This window comes from Heloderma suspectum, chromosome 3 (genome assembly GCF_057233095.1).
Source record: "Heloderma suspectum isolate Gila_16-S chromosome 3, 16-S_ref, whole genome shotgun sequence".
Lineage (NCBI taxonomy): Eukaryota > Metazoa > Chordata > Lepidosauria > Squamata > Helodermatidae > Heloderma > Heloderma suspectum.
Genome location: NC_139460.1, coordinates 113195904 through 113219951, shown reverse-complemented (window position 1 = coordinate 113219951; position 24048 = coordinate 113195904). Strand labels below are relative to the sequence as shown.

General features: G+C 43.7%; 1 protein-coding gene across 5 annotated transcripts in view; it reads left to right on the top strand.

The window, feature by feature from the left end:
* Positions 1–927: 927 nt before the first annotated feature.
* CLCN4 (Cl-/H+ antiporter 4) overlaps positions 928–24048 on the top strand; it is a 68257-nt gene continuing 45136 nt past the window's right edge. Inside the window, exons 1-3 of one of the 5 annotated variants that reach the window (XM_084844216.1) lie at positions 970–1012; positions 13578–13690; positions 21502–21714. Coding sequence is in view for 1 of the 5 variants with exons in the window: in XM_084844212.1 (XP_084700338.1) it covers positions 13681–13690 (10 nt within the window). In the remaining 4 variants the exon portion in view is untranslated. The other 4 variants (XM_084844217.1, XM_084844214.1, XM_084844212.1 and 1 more) reach the window with 4 other exon arrangements.

Below are 24048 nucleotides of genomic sequence, written 5' to 3'. Positions count from 1 at the left end.
TGATAGAGGTTTTATGGTTAAAGGTTTTTATTTTTGAGATGCCCTTGTAGTACGGAGTTCCATAGACCCAAGTCTCAAAGTGTTAAAAAGGGAACAGCGGCAGAAAACGTATGTTGTTTTCCCCCATATTTTGGGACATTGGCAAGATAACCCACACGTTCCTCCACATTTGGTATTAGCGGTGGGATAACTTGAAGAGTTTCCTTTACATGAATTCATGAATGTCTGTACTCATCTTGCATACATTCAAATTCTAATTGTCACCATCCGTACGTTTTGCATTTCATTTTCCTCTGACATCACTGCTAACAGTTCTCCCATCCACCCACAGGTATATGCACCTGCAACTGAGGATAAGAACATAAGAAGAGCCCTGCTGGATCAGACCAAGGGTCCATCTAGTCCAGCATTCTGTTCACACAGTGGCCAACCAGCAGCATTCCATGCATCTGCTATAGTAAACTCATGAAATCTTATGCCATAAATGGTTTATTTTTAAGATGCCACAAGCCTCTTTCTTAGGATTCTGTTGTAATTTTCCTTGAATATAAAATCCCATTAAGTGCAGCTGTGTGTCATTTTATCTCCTGTTTTCCTAGGCAATCCATGATACAGCCCTGAGTAAAAATTGTTTGCATGTGGACATGCCACATTTCACTTAATACACTTTCTTCTCATAGTTGTTCTCTATTTTTAATCAAAAACACCACCAGCCTGTGTATGAAATGTTCATCCAATTCATGGCTTAGTTGTAGGGAAAAGCATGGCAGCGTGAGCTGGAAAGGTGTAAGGAAGTTTTAACAGCCTGATTAATCATGAAGGATCAGAAGCCAGTTGCTTCCTGTCCCTCCTGCAGATCTCCAATAGAGAACATGCAGTCATGTGACTGTTACAGTCATGTGACTGTTGCTGCTGCTGCTTCTATATGACATCATTGCCTTTGCAGCCATACCAGTGAAGAGAGGATGCTGTCGGTATCTGTGGGGCTGAACTAAATGATGTTGCATTGCAGGTAAGAGGAGACCATGCTCTGTAGCATGATTTTCTAGTATTCGCCTGTACATTTCCACCGAAATCAGCCATTGTCAAGCAGGGGGCGGGGGAATCGTTACAAGGTCTTTGTGAATATGAACCTTGCAAGCGAAGAGACTGTTTACTTGCTCTTTAGATCTTCCGGCTGGCATATTTAGAAGCAATGCTACCAGCCAGGGCGTTAATACTGAAGATGAAAGCAATCCATTGACAATGCATCCTATCAAAGATTTTTAGTAAGCAGCAAGCTACATCTTCGTTATTATTTGTGGTGGGGTGGGGAATGATTATATTGACATGCAGAAATGACATCTTTTGAAATTAGTGTGGCCTTTGCAACATGCTGATGCACTAGAGATTATCTATTTTCCCACATAAACCATTTTTAAGGGACACACAGTTCTGCACATCTCTTGCATATATCATTTGTGTTCAGATTCAGTTTTTGTTTTTTTGTTTGTATTATTTATTTATTTATTTCCCACCTTTTCCCCAATACTGGGACTCAGTAGGGAATTTTGTAGGGAATTGAATGCCCATCAGCCATGCAAAATATTGGGGGGGGGGGAGTGCACCTACTACAGTCCAATGCCTTGCTTCTCAAATAGGCTAGGGAAATATAAAAATCTAAATACATCTTGTTAATTCCTCTCTAGCAGTTATGATTACATTAGTTGGTTAGCATGATCAGTTTATGTGAGAGTGGCGTTGCCTTATTAATTAGTAAGGTATTGGGATATTTTGGTAATACATTAAATAACCAGATATAGTAATGTTAGACAGGGCTGAATATAAAAGAGCATTACAAGATTGCAGTAACAGAACAGATCTCAGTTTCCATGCCTTTTTAAAGGCCATGATGAAACCCATCTCTTCTTGAACAAAAAGGATGACTCTGCTTCAGTAGCATAAGAACACAGGCAGTTCTCTTGTTTGCATTTTCTTTTTATCGCTGGAGATTTTTCACACTAACCATGCTCTTGAGAATGTAGTTTTCTCCCGTTTTAACATATCACTAGTGTATACAAAAATTACTGTGGGCTTTTTATACACTAGAATAAGGAATGGGGCAGGGTGGATTCTTGCCTTTGTTTAGTGTTATGGCTGAAACAAGAACTTGATGAAGGCCTGGGGCTACAGAGCTGAAGCAAATCCCTCTGGTGGTCACACTTGTATTTCTCCCACATCCCCTGTTAACATGTATTGCTACTGGATAATGATACTGATTTCAGTCATGTGATCTTACGTCATTTAGGGTGCAATCCTATGCATGTTTAGACAGAAAAGAAGTCCTACAACTCCCAGAATGCCCCAGCCAGCCATGGCTTGCTGTGGCATGCTGGGAGTTGTAGGACTTTTTTTTTTTTCTGTCTGAACATACATAGGATTGCACCTTTAAACGTTTTCCAGCCTGCTCTGAACAGGGTAGCAGGGATGTTTCACTACCTTTCCTCCTATCTGCATTTCATGAGAAATATAGGACCTCTCAGGTCGAGTTGAGAGTACACACAGAAAGTAGTGTTGCTGTTTTTATCTGCTCCTTTATGTAGTGTTTTTAATTGCGGTTTTGGTTTGTGATATTTGCTTTTATATTATATTTATTACTATTTTAAAATGCGTTGGGTCCCTAGTGTGGAAAGAAGGGGTATACATAAGCAAATAAATTATTGCAGTCATTCCTGCATAAGCTGTTGGCTTACACTGAAGTTTCCTATGTGGAGAGTTCCTCAATGAAATATCTTTTTTTTAAAAAAAACACACACGCTTTAATCTGATAAGTAAAAATAAGAGAAAAATATGCCTCAACACCATCAGCCTTCAGTATTAAATGTATATGTCCGAAAGATAAAGATAAACAAATCTGAAATATAAACAAATGTATGTAACTGAAACATAAACAAGCCATTCTCTCTATAGCCCAGAGAGCTTCAGCTGTTGGTTGGTATAGAAACAAACAAACAAACAAAGTTTAAAAAAACAAAACAAAAACACTGAGGGCAAGAATAGGCAGATGTTTTGGACTACAACTCCCACAATCCCTGTCCATTAGCCATACTAGCAGGGGCTCACTTAGGGCTTTGTGGTACATGGTACATTTTGCTGAGCTATCTGATCCTTCACTAGGTATTGCTTCTTTGTAAGTTCTAGAAGAAAGGGGAAGTACGGGGAAGGGTAGTAGCTCAGAGGTAGAGCAGATCCTTTGTTTAGGTTCAATCCTCAAACATCTCTAGTTAGAGCTAGGAAAGATCCCATCTGAAATTCTGGAAGGCCACTTCCAGTCAGCATAGCTAAGATGGATCAGTGTTCTTACTTGGTATAAGGCATCTTCCTTATCTTCCTGAAAAGTCATTGTTTATTCCCATTCACAGGGATGCCATTTAGGAATGTGCAGATGAAATAGTCCCCTAGCCCACCCCACAAGTGATTTATTCTTCAATATTACTTATACCTCCTGTATGAACTTGCCTGGAGCCTGTGTTATCCTCCAAGGCCATGTTACGTGTCCCACCTCCTAGAGAGGTGAGGCTGGTGGAGACTCGAGACAGGGCCTTCTGTGTAACAGCGCCCTGGTTGTGGAACTCCTTAACCTCCCTGGACAGGATGATTATCTTCTTATTGGCCTTTATATGGCTGGTAAAAATTATACTGTTCCACTAAGCTTTTAGTGATTAATGCCACTCTTTGATTTTAGAGGGTTCCCCTGTTTTATTGTAATATATGTCCTTTATCTGGAGCTTTTTAATTGTTTTTGTATGGTTTAATTGCCAACTGCCAACCTTGCAGTTCGAAAGCAAGAAATTGCAAGTAGATAAATAGGTACCGCCTCGGCGGGAAAGGTGACAGCGTTCCGTGCACCTCGGTGTTCAGTCATGCCGGCCACATGACCACGGAAGCGTCTTCGGACAGCGCTGGCTCTTCGGCTTAGAAACGGGGATGAGCACCGCACCCTAGAGTCGGACACGACTGGTTGGGGACACCTTTACCTTTACCTTTTATGGTTTAATTGTAAATCTCCACAAGCACTCAGTGAGTGGAAGGGGGATTCAAAAATACATTAAATAAATATCTGGACAACTTGCTGATTCTACGTACTGGATGACAGTTTTAATATACAAATTAAATGGGCCATTGTTCTAGGTATGCATCATAAAAGGCTCAGATTCCTTTTTGTCAGAAAGTGATGCCTGAACAGTGCTGATAACACTACTATACTTATTGTGAAATAGACCTATTATTTAGACATCACCAAAACATTCTAAAATGAACTGTTTTAACCTTGAATATTTCCATGCACCATTGGACTTGCTGAATCTTGTCTGCATTCTCCAGCCTACCTGAAATAGAACCCTTGGATAGGCAGTGGTAAAGTTCAATTTCAACCTCACTGTAAGTCTGTACTCTGGCACCGTTGAGTATAAGGCTTACAGAGAACCTGGGCTTGTTTGTGGCCCAAAAGTGTAGGAGAAGCTAATATTTCAGAATGTTCAAGATTTTAAAAAAAGTCTTTGGAAAGCTGATTGGATGTAGATTTCAGCATGGTGGTTCAGCATGGTGGTGGTAGATTTCCAGCATGGTGGTGGTTTATTTCAGCATGGTGGCTTATGCCTCTTGATTAAGGTGTAATCTCAAAAGAGATAAATGGACAGGCCTGGCTCAGAGTGAAGTGTAGCTGATGAGGAGGAGATATGTGATATATGTACCAGCCAATGAGAGTCAGTGTTCAGAATGTTGGGAGTAGGACCCTGGAGACAAGCCCTTTGGGTGAGCTTTATCTTTCAGCCTCACAGGATTGTTGTGAGAATAAAATGTATGTCACCGTGAGCTCCTTGGAGGAAAGGTGAGATAGAAATATAATAACTAACTAAATGAATAAATCTTTCTTATGGACTTTATAATAACCACATACATGAATTTTGGAATACCGATAGTGTGATAACATGATCATTTTAATAAGTAGCTAATTGATTTGCTATGTTTTCCGCAGTTATACGGCGTTTTAGTGGAATAACACTTTTGTTGGTTCTACAAATTCCATACATTTACAAGCAATTGCAACAATAGAAAACACACGTATGCATGCAAACACCCCCCCATTTATTTATTTATTTATTTATTCACTTACCTGCAGCCAGCAGCCCATAGTCCTCCGTGGGTGATCAAGGGAGACAAAGTATGCTGCCTTCCAGGTTCTGCAGTCCCTGGTGTGTGTGTGTGTGTGTGTGTGTGTATTCAGCTGTCTAAAGCTTTAATTTTTCTCTTTTTAAAGACATAGCTGGCATTTTTATTCTACAGTATGTACAGGGCCCCCGAGTTGGATCAGGACCCTAGCATCGGAGTACGGGGTTTTTAACCCTCCCCCTCCAATCTGGATCAGGCCTCTCACGCCCGCAATTTCTATTGCAAAATAATGATCCATTTGCTCTGTGGATCATTGTTTTGCAATAGTAACTGCAGGTGCAAGAGGCCCAGTCCAGATAAAACCCGTAGCAGGGGAGGGGGGCTAAAGCCCCCTTCCCCCAATGCTAGGGTCCCGATCCAGTTTGGGGGCCCTGCATCTATTTTAGAGTAAAAATGAATAATAGACCTGCCTGTTAGCTACACCTTTAAGGTAATGGTTTTTTGACGCTTCGTGAATCTCTTTTGGATCTGTATTATAGAACTTGCCCAGCCCCTTGAGATGGTGACCTGTCTGATGAAGCTACGATCGGTTCCAGCTTCTTTCTCCTGATGAAGTGGACAAGGTGCTTTCATCTGTAAGGCCGACCACCTGCTTACTTGATCCTTGCCCATCTTGGCTCATTATGGGCTGCAGAGAGAGACTGGGTGAGGGGATCAGGGCGGTGGTGAACGCCTCCCTTGAGGAGGGAGTGATGCCATCAGCCCTCAAGGAGGCAGTGATAAGACCGCTCTTAAAGAAGCCCTCCTTGGATCCTCAAGTTCTGAACAACTTTCGCCCAGTCTCAAATCTGCCATTTTTGGGCAAGGTGATTGAGTGGGTGGTGGCGATGCAGTTGAAGGCACACTTGGAAGAAACTGATTATCTAGACCCATTTCAGTCGGGCTTCAGGCTTGGGCATGGGACAGAAACGGCCTTGGTCGCCTTGGTAGATGATATGAGGAGGGCTCTGGATAGGGGTGAATGCTCCTTCCTTGTTCTCCTCGACCTCTCAGCGGCTTTTGATACTGTTGACCACGGTATCCTCCTGGACCGCCTGGAGGGGTTGGGCATTTGAGACACCGTATTGCGGTGGTTCCGGTCCTTCCTCTCCGGCAGGTACCAGAGGGTAGCACTGGGAGAGGAGGTTTCGGACCCGTGGCCTCACTTGTGGGGTGCCACAGGGTTCCATCCTCTCCCCGATGCTATTTAATATTTATGTGAAGCTGCTGGGGGCTATCATATTTATTTATTTATTTATTTATTTATTATTCTTATTATTTATTATTTATTTATCATCAGGAGGTTTGGGGTGCAGTGTCATCAATATGCGGATGACACGCAGCTCTACCTCTCATTCAAATCTTCACCAAGGTTGGCCGTAGAATCCCTGTCCAAATGTCTGGAGACGGTGAGTGGCTGGATGGGGATGAATAAGCTGAAGCTGAACCCTGACAAGACCGAGGTACTTTTGGTGGGAGACAAGAGGAGGCTGGGGGATGTTGACCTGGTGTTGAATGGGGTATGGCTACCCTTGAAAGACCAGGTCCGTAGCCTGGGGGTCATTTTGGACTCCCAGCTGTCCATGGAGGCTCAGGTGTCAGCTGTGAGCCGGACAGTGCTGTATCAACTCCATCTGATACGGCGGCTGCACCCCTTCCTTCCCGACCATCTGCTCCCATCGGTAGTACATGCCCTGGTCTCCTCTCATTTAGACTACTGTAATGCGCTCTACGTGGGGTTACCCTTGAAGACGGTTCGGAAGCTGCAGCTGGTACAGAACGCGGCAGCTCGCCTGATTAAAGGCAGCCGCCGGTGAGATCACATCACTCCAGTGCTGAAGGAGTTGCACTGGTTACCAGTTGTTTTCCAGGCCAAATTCAAGGTGTTGGTTTTGACCTTTAAAACCCTATATGGTTCCGGCCCAGCCTATCTTAAGGAGCGCCTCCAGCAGCACCAGACAGGCCTCTTAACAAGATCAGCCTCGGATGGCCTTCTCTCTGTCCCATCAGCCAGGACAGCTAGACTGGTGGGGACGAGGGAGAGGGCCTTTTCTGTGGTGGCCCCCACTCTGTGGAACTCCCTCCCTAGGGAACTCCACCATGCCCCCTCTTTAATGAGCTTCCGCCGTGCATTAAAAACATGGTTGTTCAGTCAGGCATTTGGGGTGGGTTAGGGTACTTTAGAAAATGTTTTTATTGTAGAATTTTATTATTTTAAACGGTTTATTGTATGCTGTACATCGCCCAGAGTGGCTGGGTGACCAGCCAGATGGGCAATTAATAAATTTAATAATAATAATAATAATAATAATAATAATATCTATCACTCACTTGAGTATTCTCTAAGACAGGCATATAGCAAAATTGCGGCTTATCACCACTTGAAAAAAGTTATGCAATTTGGGGTGAGAAATGAACTTGTATGTCTGTCACCAATTAAAACATTGAAATGGACAGTGTCTGTGCTAGGCAAATAATCTTGGGGGACATTCACCATGTTAAGCACTTGGCATCATTCACCCGGACTGAGGCTGAAGCTGTCATGATTTCCTGCACAGGGTGTGTCGGTGTGCCCGCAAATGTGGGTTTGGGCAACTAGGGTCTGTGGAGAAGCTTGTGCTTAACCATGTGTCATTCCTAGGAAGTCAGTATTGCAGGAAACATTAACCCAAGAGCTTCGAAGCCTCACAAAGCTTTCACGTCGCTACTGGCTCAGTTGAACCCCAGCCAGAATGGATGCAGCAGGATCTCCAAGGCTCTAGCACAATTCCCAGGACACATAATTTTAGCTCTCGAACAAATTATGCTCAAGTAAAAACTGATGAAGGGGTTTCTTAGTTTTGAAAGCAATGGACATAACTGCAGCTCAAAGGAAGCCTGGAGTCCCGTCTAGCAACCCTGAAGTTGCCACCAAGCCTAGAGTGTAACCCTGCAAACCTGTGGAATTTATTGTTGGTAAAAAAGAACAAAACCAACAACCATCGAAATAAGTTTTTAGCTGTTGTTGTTGTTGTTGTTGTTGTTCAGTCGTTCAGTCGTGTCCGACTCTTCGTGACCCCATGGACCATAGCACGCCAGGCCTTCCTGTCCTGCGCTCTCTCCCGGAGCGTGCTCAAGTTCATATTCATTGCATCCGTGATGCTATCTAGCCATCTCATCCTCTGCCGTCCCCTTCTCCTTTTGCCTTCAGTCTTTCCCAGCATCAGGGTCTTTTCCAGGGAGTTTTCTCTTCGCATTAGGTGGCCAAAATATTGGAGCTTCAGCTTCATTATCTATCCTTCCAATGAGCACTCAGGGTTGATTTCCTTTAGGATGGACTGATTTGACCTCCTTGCAGTCCAGGGGACTCATAAGAGTCTTCTCCAGCACCACAGTTCGAAAGCATCAATTCTTCGGCGCTCAGCCTTCCTTATAGTCCAGCTCTCACAGCCATACATTACTACTGGGAAAACCATAGCTTTGATTAGACGGACCTTTGTCGGCAAGGTGATGTCTCTGCTTCTTACTATGCTGTCTAGGTTTGCTATAGCTTTCCTCCCAAGGAGCAAGCGTCTTTTAATTTCATGGCTACAGTCACCGTCTGCGGTGATCTTGGAGCCCAAGAAAGTAAAATCTGTCACTGCTTCCATTTCTTCCCCTTCTATATGCCAGGAAGTGATGGGGCCAGATGCCATGATCTTCGTTTTTTTAATGTTGAGTTTCAAACCAGCTTTTGCACTCTCCTCTTTCACCCTCAACAAGAGGCTCTTGAGATCCTCTTCGCTTTCTGCCATTAGGGTGGTATCGTCTGCATATCGGAGGTTGTTGATAATTCTCCCGGCAGTCTTAATTCCGACCTCTGATTCATCCAACCCGGCATTTCTCATGATGTACTCTGCATATAAGTTAAATAAGCAGGGTGACAATATGCAGCCTTGTCGTACTCCTTTCCCAATTTTGAACCAATCGGTTGTTCCATGTCCGGTTCTGACTGTTGCTTCTTGACCCTCGTACAGGTTTCTCAGGAGACAGGTAAGGTGGTCTGGTACTCCCATCACTTTAAGAATTTGCCACAGTTTGTTGTGATCCACATAATCAAAGGCTTTAGCGTAGTCAATGAAGCAGAAATAGACGTTTTTCTGGAATTCTCTTGCTTTCTCCATGATGCAGCGAATGTTGGCGATTTGATCTCTAGTTCCTCTGCCTCTTCTAAACCCAGCTTGTACTTCTGGTAGTTCTCGGTTCGCATACTGCTGAAGCCTAGCTTGTAGGATTTTGAGCACAACCTTGCTGGCGTGTGAAATGAGCGCAATTGAGCAGTAGTTTGAACACTCTTTGGCGTTGCCCTTCTTTGGAATTGGAATGTAAACTGACCTTTTCCAGTCTTGTGGCCACTGTTGAGTGTTCCAGATTTGTTGGCATATTGAATGCAGCACTTTAACAGCATCATCGTTTAGGATTTTCAATAGCTTGGCTGGAATACTGTCATCTCCGCTAGCTTTGTTGTTACTAATGCTTCCTAAGGCCCACTTGACTTCACTCTCTAGGATGTCCGGCTCAAGTTCAGTGAGCGCACTATCATGGCTATCAGGGACATTCAGATCTTTCCTGTATAGTTCTTCTGTGTATTCTTGCCACCTCTTCTTAATCTCATCTGCTTCTGTTAGGTCCCTGCCTTCTTTGTCCTTTATCATGCCCGTCTTTGCACAAAACGTTCCCTTGAGATCTCCGATTTTCTTGAAGAGATCTCTAGTCTTTCCCATTCTGTTGTTTTCCTCGATTTCTTTGCATTGTTCATTTAAGAAGGCCTTCTTGTCTCTCCTTGCTATTCTCTGGAACTCTGCATTCAGTTGGGTATATCTTCCCCTTTCTCCCTTGCTTTTCGCTTCCCTTCTTTTGTGAGCTACTTGTAAAGCCTCATCAGACAGCCACTTTGCTTTCTTGCATTTCTTTTTCTTTGGATGGATTGAGTTGCTGCCTCCTGAACAATGTTATGGCCCTCCATCCATAGTTCCTCAGGCACTCTGTCTATCAGGTCTGATCCCTGAAATCTATTCCTCACCTCCACTGTATATTCATCAGGGATATGATTTAGGTCATACCTGAACGGTTTAGTGGTTTTCCCTACGTTCTTCAATTTAAGCCGAAATTTTGCAAGAAGCAGCTCATGATCTGAGCCACAGTCAGCTCCAGGTCTTGTTTTTACTGACTGTATGGAGCTTGTCCATCTTTGGCTGCAAAGGACATAATCAATCTGATTTCGATATTGACCATCTGGTGATGTCCATGTGTAGAGTCACCTCTTGTGCTGTTGGAAAAGAGTGTTTGCTATGATCAGCATGTTCTCTTGGCAAAACTCTATTAGCTTTTGTCCTGCTTCATTTTGTACACCAAGGCCATGCCTGCCTGTTATCCCGGTGATTTCTTGACTTCCTACTTTAGCATTCCAATCCCCTATGATGAAGAGGACATCTTTTTTTGGTGTTAGTTCTAGAAGGTGTTGTAGGTCTTCACAGAACCGATCAACCTCAGCTTCTTCGGCCTCAGTGGTTGGGGCATAGACTTGAATTACTGTGATGTTGAATGGTTTGCCTTGGATTCGTACTGAGATCATTCTATCATTTTTAAGATTGTACCCCAGTACTGCTTTTCCCACCCTTTTGTTGACTATGAGTGCTACTCCATTTCTTCTAAGGGATTCTTGCCCACAATAGTAGATATGATGGTCACCTGAATTAAATTCGCCCATGCCTGTCCATTTTAGTTGGCTGATTCCCAAGATGTCGATGTTCAATCTTGCCATCTCATGTTTGACCACCTCCAGCTTACCTTGATTCATTGATCTGATATTCCAGGTTCCTAAACAATATTGTTCTTTACAGCATCGGATTTTCTTTTCACCACCAGACACATCCACAGCTGAGTGTCCTTTCGGGTTTGGCCCAGCCGCTTCACTCTTTCTGGCGCTACTTGGAAATACCCTCTGCTCTTCCCCAGTAGCATATTGGACACCTTCCGACCTGAGGGGCTCATCTTCCGGCGTCATCTCTTTTAGCCTTGTGATACGTTCCATGGGGTTTTCTTGGCAAGAATACTGGAGTGGGTTGCCATTTCCTTCTCCAGTGGACCACATTTTGTCAGAACTCTCTGCCATGACCTGTCCGTCTTGGGTGGCCCTGCACGGCATAGTTTATGGCTTCACTGAGTTACGCAAGCCCCTTCGCCACAACAAGGCAGTGATCCATGAAGGGGTTTTAGCTGTTGCCCAAACATAATTGTAAGAATAACCCCCATGATATTCAATTTCCTTTGTAATTTTGCTGAGAGTTGTATAAACTTACGTTCAAAGTTTGGCTGCTTTCACAAGAGACATTTAAACCAGTTTTTCCTGCTCCTACTATATTGTGCCAACCTGTATGGAGCATGTTCCAATGTTAATTTTATGCTCTTGGGTGTTTTTTTTTTTTCAGATCATAGATTTTAATGAATAACCTCAGTGACCAGTCGAATAATAATAGTATGACAGCTGTTAAAAACAAAGGGGGTGTGTGTGTGTCTTGCTGCAGGAGACTTGCTTTGCTGCAAACATTTCTCCAGAAACAAAGCAAGCCCCAGAGTCTGTTTGTTTGTTTTTTAAATGGAGGGGTTGGAGAACAAGGCGCATCCTTAAAAGTTAAACAGGTGAAAGAAGGTTTTCATTTTCTGAATTGCCACTTAGTGGGATACCCAAAGTGCTTATGCACCTCTTGACAGCTGCGGCACACTTCTTTCCATTGTGACATCATCGTTTGGCAAGCAGTGCCCAGCCAAGCAGCATATCTGAATGCAGTTCTGACCAGTCTTCACTGTCTCACGCTGCAGTGTACCATGTGCAAGGATGCAGGCTGTCAAATTCTAAGCTGGAGTCTAGCTATGTTATTTGGTCAGAACATCTAGTCGTGGCAACATGACTACCATGTATCAGTGAAAACTGGGACAATGAAAGAAGTTTGCCACTTCTTGGACAAGTGCATAATCATTCAGACTGAAACTTACTATAGAATCATATACTACAAAGAAAAACATAGAATCATATACTACAAAAGACCAGATCATCAAGATCCAAATCCAGATGGAGAGCCTAGGGCGCCATCTACACGGCACTGCTTTCAATGTTTGTTCTGTCGGGATTGCGCAGCATTGCGGCTGCGAATTAGCTTCTGCTGCGCTACACACATGATCTACTGCAGACTTCTCCAACGGAAAAATCCGCTGTGCCCTGACCCATGGCCGTTAAAGCAAAATAAACTGGCGGTTGCACGGCTCTTTTTTTAACCATTATATTTAAGTGTGCAGCTGCGCAGCCATGTGAGGGTGGGGGTGCGACACTTCGGGTTTTAGTGGCTGTTTTGTATTTTAGGGGTTCTTTTGTGTCTGTCCATTCCTCTTTGGTAAGTTGTGGGTAGTCTGCTTCTTCGTTACCATGCCAACTGCTTGTATGCAATCACAGTGGCAGTCCTCCAGCCCCACACTCTTGCGATGATTCGCACATATGAAGGGGATGTCCCCACGTGAGATGTACATGCCTAGCCATCATTCCAAAATGGAAACCTCTCTGTTACTGCGCAGCTGCAGAGGAACGGGGAGGAGTGCAAAGGCGTCACAGAGAGACGCAATCACTAAGCACGCCTACCCCACGCCCACTGCAAACTGCGAAGTCAGTTGAGGAAGGGACAGACAGCTCAGCGGCTGTGGTAAACCTGCAGCAAGCTAAAAAATCGCAGCAAAACGCCTCTGCAGAAATCTGCATTTCCCTTGTGAAAACCACAGTTAGGCTGCAAAGTGGCGACTGTATCGTATGTCCCAAAGGTCCTCGGATCGCAGCAGCCCTGGAGTAAATGGCTCATGTAGATGGTGCTTAGGGCCAGCAAAGGTGCCCCACATTGTCATGACACGATTTGTGGCAATCGTTGCTGATTGCGGGCCGTGTCTGTTGGGGCATCACAGTTTGGAGTTTGAGCTAGCGAGGAACGGCCTTGGCTATGGTCTCTCGAACGGGCAGGTTTTTTGATCCTTGAATTTGTATACATAGGCTCATCTGGCACCTACATTGTTGCCTTTTCAGCACCAGGTGAAGACCTTTTCGTTTTCCTAGGCTTTCTAGCCCTTCAGTTTTAAAGAACTGCATTGGTGCGTCTGCACTGCTGCTGACTTTTATATTGGTTCCCACTTGGTTTTATTCTGTTTTAAAAATATGGTTTCGATACTATGTTTTACTGTGTTAATGGTTTCTTTTTATGATTTTCAGTTTTGTGAACCATCCAGAGAGCTTTGGCTGATGGGCAGTACAGAAATGTAATAAATAAATGAATAAACTGCCTCGAATATTTTTTTAAAATAAAACACATCTTTCTTCTTTGCTATATGAGGCCTCTGTGAGAGATACAGCTGGGTAATCAACAGATGGTTGCGGCCCTGGAGAGGTGGCAGATGGTCCATCGGCACAATCCAAGCAGAGCTCAAGAAGCCCTGATGGGACGGGGTAAGGAGAGGGCCAGCCCAGGGCTGATGTGAGCTCTCCCGCCAACTCCACCCACCCCGTTGCCTCCCCCACCATGTCTCCGCACCCCCTGCTGCGTCTTCCAGCCCCCTACTGCATCTCCACTATCCCCTGCCACATTGCCAAGCCCGCTACTGTGTCTCCCACCCTACCCCCTGCCGTGTCTCCCACCTACCCTCCCATTGCTACCGCCACTCCTGCTGCAGCGGTACAGGCGATCTCCAGGGACACCCCCTCCCACAGTGCTTTTCCGCTGAGAAGAACCTCTCAGGGCAGGGCAGGGCATTTGGGCCTTTTTACAGCGGAAGAGGTTCTTCAGAGAGCGAGACCACCCAACGGCTTGCTCGTGAGCCAGGGGGTGGGCAGCGGCTACTCTGGAGAGCCCTGCTGGAACTCCCAGCCCCATGCTGCATTTCCCAGCCCCCTCCTGGCAAATGTCAGCTCTCCTACTGCAGCTGGCATTTGCCACAGTGGAAGAGCAGGTCCAGCAGGGCTGTCTGAAGTACCTGCTGTAGCATTGCCAGGCTCCATTGGCTTCACTCGCCAGGCTGGCGGGGCTCTCTGGAGCATTCACCTGCCCTGTGGCACTTGCCCACCTGGGTGGCCCGCTTGTTCAGCAGCACCCGTAGGGACACTTTCTGGCAGGTGAGGGTGGGGGGAAGCACACAATTTGCCACTCCTCACACTCGGCCACCCAAGGTGGGGGATTCACCCCACCCCGTGGGAGAGACAGCCCTTGAGAGGACCATGAGGTCCAGGAGTTCTAGTTTCAAGCAGTGGTGGTAGCCTCATGTTAATATCTTTGCCTAAAATGATTTGAGATGACCCTGTTAACAAAAGTTAGTGCTAACAAAAGTTAGTTAAAAGTGTTTAGAAACACTTATTTTTTTAGGGTCTGATCAATTTAGTGGGTAGTATCTGTCAGGGTGGACACTGAGCCCATAGAATCCCAGAGTAGTTCTGATTCTGAGGAAGAGCAGTCGCTCCTGGGAGAGGAGTGCGCTCCTCTTTCCCAGGACCAACAGCTGACGGAGATTCCTCCCACCAGCATTCTTAGTTTAGTTAGCAGTCCAGGGAGTGACCAAGCACAAATAGCAGACTTGGTGGATGCGTGACGCAGACGCAGAGAGCGGCGCCAGATGGAGGGCGCGGAAAGGAGGTGAAGTGCCAGGTTGGCGCGCAAACAACGGCTGCGCCCAGAGGCTCCAAGGGAAAAGGGGAGGGACTCTCCCAGGTCCTTAAGTTCAGGGGTCTGCCAGTAATTCCCTTTCAAACGGGGACCAACTGTTCCAACTTAGGGCATAGGTACTGTGCTGCTCAGATCTAGTTGCAATCGGTATAGTTGTTAAGTTGTAAAAGAAGAATAAAGCTTTGAAAGGAATTCCTTTGTCTGTGTCTGGACTTGGCTACTGGTTTAGACAGAGAGAGACCTCCAAGGAGCCCTTGACAGTATCCAGTTGTGTCCCCGGTGCTGATGGAAGACTCTTTGATCCACCAGAGGCTTCTGTGAGTGGACAGGGGGCAGGAGGCAATTTTTGCTGATTCCCCCTTTCCTTTGCAGCCACCTGCATCACTCCCTCCCCCATGTGCTCTACAGCAGGGGTCCCCAACCCCCGGGCCACGGACTGGTACCGGTCCGTGGCCTGTCAGCAACCAGGCTGCAGGGGTGTGTGAAACCCCCTCACCTTGGGTCTGCAGGGGTCCACGGGAGGAGGAGGCGATCCGTCCCCCCCCCCCCGGAATCCTCGCTGGCCCTGGCCAGCTCCGCGGCAAGTCCACGGAGCTGCCGGACGGCTCTGGCTGCTGGCATACTTCCGGCCGCTGGGACACAAATGGCGTCTGCTTTGCGGATGCCATTTGCGCCCCTGTTCTACAAGTAATAGGCTACGTAAATCTTTACATAGCCGATTACTGCAAATATTAGGGATGCAAATGGCGTCCCAGCAGCTGGAAGTCCGCCAGTGGAAAAAAAAACCCCGGTCCGTGGAAAAATTGGACCGGTCCCTGGTGCCAAAAAGATTGGGGACCGCTGCTCTACAGAGTTGGGGGAGCCTTTGGAACAACGTAGGAGGTGGCCTGGGGGGGCTGCAGAAGAAAGGGGGTATTTGCAAAAATCACCTCCACCCCTGTTTCTGCTCCCAGAAACCTCTGGTGGATCGAAGAGCCTTCTATCACATAAGGGACACAATCTGAAACAACCCAGTATCTCTGTACTGGGTCGCCATACTGGCTTGGGATGATGGAAGTTGGAGTCCAACACATCTGGAGGGTACGAGGTTGGGCAGTGATGATCTGTCCCATCGTTCCCTAACGTAAGTGTCAGAAGCTCAGCTCCCTGTGATTGCTGACAGAAGTCTTTCCTAGCAGCACCACCTGTTTTACTGAAATATTGTAATGAAATTAAGCTAGCGTGTTTTCTACCACTATAGTCCCTCTTTCATATCACTGGTGGTGGGATCTGCTGAGACCTGTCTGTGCACTAAAAGTGATTCCTTGTGCACATGGGAAGGCAGATTATTTAAACCAAAATTCCAGGTGCATCTCCCAGTGTCACTCCGCAGACATTTAGGAGAGTTTTTTTCAGGAAATACAACAGGCCATGTTAGGAATTCTATCCTAGTAGCCAGTGCACTTTGAGGGCCAATTCGAAGTCCTGGTTTTGACCTTTTAAACAGTTTGGTCCAAATTATTTGAAAGACTGCCTACACCAGGGGTAGGCAACCTTTTTGGATTCTGGGCACATTTGCCAATTTGAGAAACTGCCTTGGGCATCACTACAAAATGGATGTCATGGGCGGTGTGGCAAAAGATAAGTAACCTTCCCCAAAGGCTGAGTACAAGGCAAAGGTAGAGTCTGAGTCCCAGCTCACTGAACAACTCATTTGAACCCACAGTTTTCAGCACCAACAGAAATCTGTTTCACAGCAATCCCTGCTGCCAGGAAGAAAATGTGTTAATTTTAAAAAAGTGGAAGAGGTGGAAGACCTTGGTGGGCGCCACCAAGAAAGGTGTCTGGGAGTGCATTGGTGCCCATGGGCACCATGTTCCCTACCCTGGGCCTACACTCTTATAAATCTTCCTGTTTTAAGAATGACTTTGAATCCATACCTCACTGACCTGCCGGTAAGATCTAATGACTCTTGGGTCATATTTGGAGGTTCTCTTCCAGGTGCCCTCACTAAAGGAAATTAGGCAGGTGGCTACAAGAGAGAGGGCCTTCTCAGCTGTGCCGCCCCATTTATGGAGTGCCTTCCCCAAGGAACCTCGCCTGGTGCCTACATTGCTATCTTTGGGGGCCAGGGAAAAACCTTTCTTTTCTTCCAGGCATTTTAGAGTTAACATTTTATGGCAAACTTTATATATTTATATTTTTTCCTATGCTGTTTGTTTTATATTGTGTGTTATTCTCTTAGCTGTTATGGCTTTATATCGTAATTTATTCTTTTAGCATTTGTAATCCATCCAGAGAACCACTGTTGTTGGGTGGATAGAAAGTAATAAAATGAATACAATATATTTGTGAGTTTATGAGTTTGTTATATTGAAATAGTGTATTTGTTGTATATTGTAGGCCACCCTGAGAATGCAGCTAAGAAGTGTCTTAAATAAACATCAGTTGGGAAGGATTACAGCCTAAAATGCCCTGGTGTGCAGACCTTTGGGTCCCAACACTGCCTAAAACAATCTGACAGAATGCCTGTGCTTTATATAGCTATAAATATTCTGACTTAAAGTTTCCTAACTTTTAGATATAAAGGATCATTTTTACTCAGACAGGTTGCATTTTTGCTAAAACTCACAAGGAACAACCACACAAACTGCTTCTGAAGTCTTTCACTCCAACTGTGTGTGAATTATAGCACTGCAAAAATACTAGCTGGGAATGTATAAAGAAAACATTTTTTCCACCCTTCATGCTGACATAGCAAGATATGAACCGATTGCATTTGAAGTCTGGAAGAAACCTCCAACTGAGTCTAAAGGACAATTACTTATGGCCAAACTAAGACAGTTTTATATAAGAGGGGTTTTGAATTAAACTGAGAAAGAAACACAATCTCGAGCTCTAACAAATATTGGGCTCTGCTGTGTGAGGCCTATGGCACAATAAGGGGCAGCAAGTAAGTTGTCTAGCATGGATACAGAACCCCTTCAAGGGTAACGGGGCGTCACTGCCTGTGTTGTTTGGTTTTTGGGCTATCCTAAAAGGATTCTGTCACACAACTGACTCAGACTGTGGCAGCACCATTTTTAGTTGGCTCATGTTGACATTTAAGTGCACTGCCACAGGCTGGGGCAGCTATGTAAATGGATGACTAGCACACCAGTCTCCATGGATCAGGTTTGGCATTCAAATGGAATTGCTGAAAACGCTGCCATTTCAATGAAGTGCAAAGCACAATCCTGGCATACTTCTCTGTGTGTCGATCAGCAGTTGCACAGGCTGAGGCAGTCATGTGACTCGGCTCTTAAACTCACTGCTTTTCACCAGTTCTGCCATGACTTAAAACTAACTCAGGCCTTTTCTGTTGTCCTTGGATATTCCGGGATTTAACTTACAACCTAAGAATATGTGAGGGCATTACTACTACCAATAGTCTCTCTTCTGTTTCCTACCCCACCTCCCCAGTGAGGGCATATAGGAATCCCTTCAGTCTAAGAACATAAGAGCCCTGTTGGATCAGGCCAAAGGCCAGTCTAGTCCAGCATTCTGGTCACACAGTGGCCAACCAGATGCCTATGGGAAACTCACAAGCCCAACCCACCTCACAGGGTTGTTGTTGTGAGGATAAAATGGAGAGGAGGAGGAGTATGTAAACCGCCTTGAGTTCCTTGGAGGAAAAAAGGCGGGATATAAATGTAATAAATAAATAAATAAGCCCCTGGTGTTAGCACCGTCCTGGTCATGTCCCCCAGCAACTGGTATTCAGAAGCATGCCTCTGATATCATGACTTGTAGGGCCATTGATAGCCTGTTCCTCCAAGAATTTGTCTAATCCCCCTTTAAAGCCATCCAAGTTGGTGACTATCACTATACATCTTGTGGTAGCAAATTTCATGTTTAACTATGTATTGCATGAAGACGTACTTACTTTTATCTGTCCAGAAACTCCCACTCTTCTAGTGTTATGCATGATTTCATGCATAACATAATTTGGTTGCCCTTTTCTGCACCTTTTCCAACTCTACACTATCCTTTTTGAAGCGTGGTGACCAGAACTGTACAAGTGTGGTTTGCACCATAGATTTATGCAAAGGCATTATGATACTGGCAGTTTTATTTTCAATTCTCTTCCTAAGGATCCCCAACATGAAAATTCCCTTTTTGACAGCATCTGCACACAGGGTTGACATTTTTGGCAAGCTACCCAAGCTCCCTTTCCTGGTCATCTGAAATCCTATCAGCCTAAATGTGAGTTTAGGATTTTTTTGCCCAATGTGCATGACTTGGTTACATTGAACCACAGTTGTCATCCTGATGCCCATTCCCCCAGTTTGGGGAGATCCTTTTAGAGCTCTTCGCTGCCCATTTTTGTTTTGGCCACCATAAGTTGGCTTCGTCGGCAAACTTGGCCATCTCACTGCTCACCCCTAACTCCAGATCATCTTGTCGTTGTTGTTTTTAAAAAGTGCTGGTCCCAATACAAATCCTTGGGGACCCCACTGTTTACATCCTTCCATTGTGAGAGCTTTCCATGCATCCCTACTCTCTGCTTTCTGTTCTTTAACCAGTTACTGGTCCATAAGAGGACCTCTCCTCTTATCCCATGACTGCTAGGTTTGCTCAGGAGCCTTTGGCAAGTAAATAATGTCAGATCACCCCTCTCCACATATCTGCTTCTTGACACTCTCAAAGAACTTGAAAAGGTTAGTAAGGCAGGACTTACCTCTGCAGAAGCCATGTTGATGCTTCAAAACTTTTCTTTCTGTGCTTTTTAATTTTATCTTTAATAATGCTTTCCACCAGTTTACCCAGAACAGATATTAAGCTAACTTACCTGTAATTTCTTGAAACCTCCTAGATCCCTTTTTAAAGATTAGTGTTACATTGGCCACTTGCCAGATTTTGGGTACAGAGTCTGATCTTAGGGACATACTACATATTTTTGTTAGAAGATCAGCAAGTTCACATTTGAGTTCTTTAAGGACTGTTGGATCTCGTGTGTCTCTGTGTCGGCAATTTTTGGGAGCTTGATTTGATCAAGTTGCTGGCTCCTAAGGTAGAGTAACAAAAACTGGGTACTGCAGAAGAATAAGTCTTAGTTCTTACTTCCAACATAGATGCCTACTTCTCACTAAGCTGGTAAATTTGTGTGTGTGTGTGTGTGTGCTATAGCACATCAGATTGCAAGTAGGGATTCATGTGATGGAATGCTCCTTCATATAAAATGAATCCCATTCTTAGAGACCTGGCATGTTGGGGACAAGACCAGGCAAGAATCCTTCTCTTGACATAAGGCACTTTCAGATGTTCAAAGTATAGTGGGGCGGATCCATGTCTCCTGACTTATACACATTTGTTATAATGTGGTGGCGTAGCTCAGTTTTTCATGACAATTGTGCACTTTATTAGAAAAGCTCCAAATTTACACGTGTGTGTTTTTGCAATTAGGAAGGCAGTTGCTATTGGACATGTGCATGTATGTAAAGCCAATTAAGCATGACGTTATACCGTGCTCAGTCTGCTGAATGTGCGCACATATGTGACATACTACATGTCTCCATATCTGTAAATGATAGCGGTGTATTAGTCCATAAATGGGGTAAATTTGGTACTTTTTTTGAAAAAGTGCATGATTGTTATATGAGTCATTCTATTTTATACCATGCTTGTACACACTGTGTACACACATATGTGTTTAATGTCACATGTTTCCATATCTGAACATGACTATGCATTTGCCCACAAATGGTGTAAATGTAGTATTTTTCTGAAAAGTACCTGAAGCTATGTCAGCTATGTCAGCTGAAGCTATGTCACTGGCTGCACTATTAGAACATCCATATGATCAGAAGCCCGGTAAAGAGACATACAACAGTTGAATGTCTTGAGTCACAAAGTGTTGATTGGAGCCAATATGAAGCATATGGAAATATCTGAGAAGAGTAGCTGATTCCATTTTCCCAATTCTTAGTCTCAATCTTAGTTTTTATGAACTTAATTTGGTTTTTTAATTGATATTTGACTGGTGAAGAGGTTGGAAGTGCCTGGTGCTTTAGCGTTGTTGAAATTGACTTAATTAGTACCTGGATTGTTGACCCTTGGCTTTAGGATTGCCATGTCAACCACTTTGAGTTTCCTAAATAAAAAAGCAAATATAATAAATTGTCCCTAAATGTTCTTAGTCTGCTTGCTAGACAAAATTATAAGGGTGTTCCGCCACAGCATTGAGTTCACATAGGAGTTAGACCTTTTGTCCATATTTACAAGGAAAAAAGAACAATAGAATATATTGGACATTTCCAAGAGATTGTTCGTTTATTTTCTTACACTTTTAGACTGCCCAATAACTTATGTTCTCTAGGCAGTGTATTGTTGTTCAGTCGTTCAGTCGTGTCCGACTCTTCGTGACCCCGTGAACCATAGCACGCCTGGAGTCCTAATTGTTTTAGGTTTATGCCTAATTTTTTATGGAGCTGCACTTCTTCATCATCCTTTGTGGGATCTATCCGCATTCTTTGTGTTACCTTTTGACTTGTATAATGTGGCTTGTATAATTTATTTGTAGCTTTCCTAGTTTTTTCATTTAACGTTTGTTTTCGTTTTTCATCTTAAAATGCTTGTTACTTAGAAGATGATTTGAGACCAGGCTATTTGAAAGACCACATTCTCCCATATGAGCCTGCTGGGGTTTTAAGATCTTGGGAGAGGCCCTTCTCTGTCCCTTCAGAGGCACTTTTGCTGGAACATGAGAGAGGACGTTCTTGGTGGTGATCCCAGGTTTTGGAACTCCCTCCAAAGGGAGGCCAGGTTGGCTTCATCTCTGTTGTTCTTCTGCTGGCAGGTAAAGACATCTTTATGGTGACATAGTTGGCTGCTGAAGTAGGTTTTAATTTGGTGGGTGCTGTTATTTCTTCCTTTTTGTATGGTGTGTGTGTGTTTTAATTAAATGAGTTTTACTTTTTAAAACTAATTTAATTTAAAACTTCCTTATTTTGTCTATATTTTATTGTTAGCAGTCTTGAATACAATTTTTAGTAGAAAGGTAGGATATACATTCAATGAATGAATGAATACATTTACTCTGTCCCTCCCCCTTGAAGCAACTCCTGTAAATTTAGAATGTAGCCAACATATGAATAACACTTTTCTCAGCAAGATGCTGCATAATAGTTTTTAGCATTGACTTTAAGAAAAATTGTGCTGTAATTTTAATTGTTTGTAGATAACCTTGGTATGGAAGATGACCCACATTTGTCTGTAGTTTTAGCCTTGCACACAAATGCATTATTATTATTATTAATAATAATAATAAAGTATTGATATACTTTAATAATATAATTTACTACTGCTAATAATAATATACATAAAATAAATGATTAAAATGTTAATTAAATAATTAAAATTGGAAATTTCTTTCTTTCTTTCTTACATTTAAATCCCACCGTTTTTCCTCCTTAAGGAACCCAAGGTGGTGTACCTAATCCTCTTCCTCCTCTCCATTTTATCCTCACAACAACAACCCTGTGAGGTAGGTTGGGCTGAGAGTCTGTGACTGGCCCAGAGTCACCCAATGAGCTTCCATGGCCAAGTGGGGACTAGAACCCAGGTCTCCCGACTCCCAGTCTAACACTCCAGCCACTATACCACACTGGCTCTCCTTAAATTTTAACTGGAGACCACAGGTCACAGAACATATAAACATTATAAATAGAAACACACAGAAAATGTATTTTAGTTGAAAAGTACATGAAACAAAAGGCCACTAATACTTCTAAAAGTATGAAAACTTACTTTGGGGAAGGAGGGATAGTCAGCTTTGAAGAAGTGAGGACCAGGAAGATGGGATGAAAACTCCTACCTAGGGTATGTAGTTGCAGACTCTGCAGTCACAATTAAAATGCAAAGGATACTGAGAATGCAGGGAGTAAGGGAAATTAATGTTTTTGCTTTTGGTGAGTCTAAATGCATAGTTAGGACCTTACTATTCATTGTTCCCAGCCATTCTTTATTCCTAGCACTGAAAATGATATATTTAGCGATAGTGACTTGAGCTAAACATGCTTCCTTTGGATGAGTCTGGTATCTGAATCTCTGGAAATTATAAGATGTCAGGGGTCTTAATTAAATGCTACTGACAAAACACAAGCGTTATCATGAAAAGAGACCTGACATCTTGCAGAAGCAGAAAACTCATCAATGTAATCCTGGAGATCATAAATAGGTTTCTGCGAATTGGTTTAGCACTATTCTGTGGCCACAGGTATCACCAGGAAAAAGACGGTTCCAAACAAGTCAATGAGCAAAACATGTCTCCCGTACAAGTTGATGCTTCCAATAATCAATCAACTGTTCACTTTTACAAGCCTATTTGGATAAGTAATGTAACATCAGAGCAACAAATTCATGTAGGATTGAAGGAAACCCTTCCCTTTCATGAACTAGAAAAATGGCCTTAAGATTTTAGAGTTTACAAGAGAGAAGGGGAGGTCTTGCATGGGTTTACTGTTTGTGTGAGTAGAATGAGTGTGCGAGACATCCTTTGTAGAAGTAATGGATCATTGGAACTTGGGGTCTATAACAGATTTAAAGGACAGATGCGCATTTATTAAGGAAGTATGGTCAAGGCTAAGGTTCAGAGGACTATTTTAGACACAGTAGAATATTTTTACGTTTTTCTTTTAAACAGCACGGCGCCATGCCATACGACAAACCACTTACATAACTCTCTTACATTTCAAAAGAAGATTGCCATGTGGCATGGGAAGCTGCTGTTGGTGAAACACAGCTCCAAACCTCCCTTGGGCATGTGGAGTTATTTCCGTTACTGTCTGGATCCTGGCTGTAGTCATTTTATTTATTTATTTATTTACTTACAATATTTATTTATGCAATATGTGCCCAAGATCCAAACAAAAGAGATTTCTTTCTTTCATGAAGTCTTGGAACAAATGTAGGTCATTCAGCTATATATTGGGAGATTTATTTTTATTTTTATTTTATTTATTAAATTTATTAATCGTCCATCTGGCCGGTCACCCAGCCACTCTGCGCGATGTACAACAATAAAAACAATTCATACAATAAAATTCAACATTAAAAACATCACATTTCTAAAATTACCCTAGCCCACCCCAAATGCCTTCCTGAACAACCACATTTTTAATGCATGGCGGAA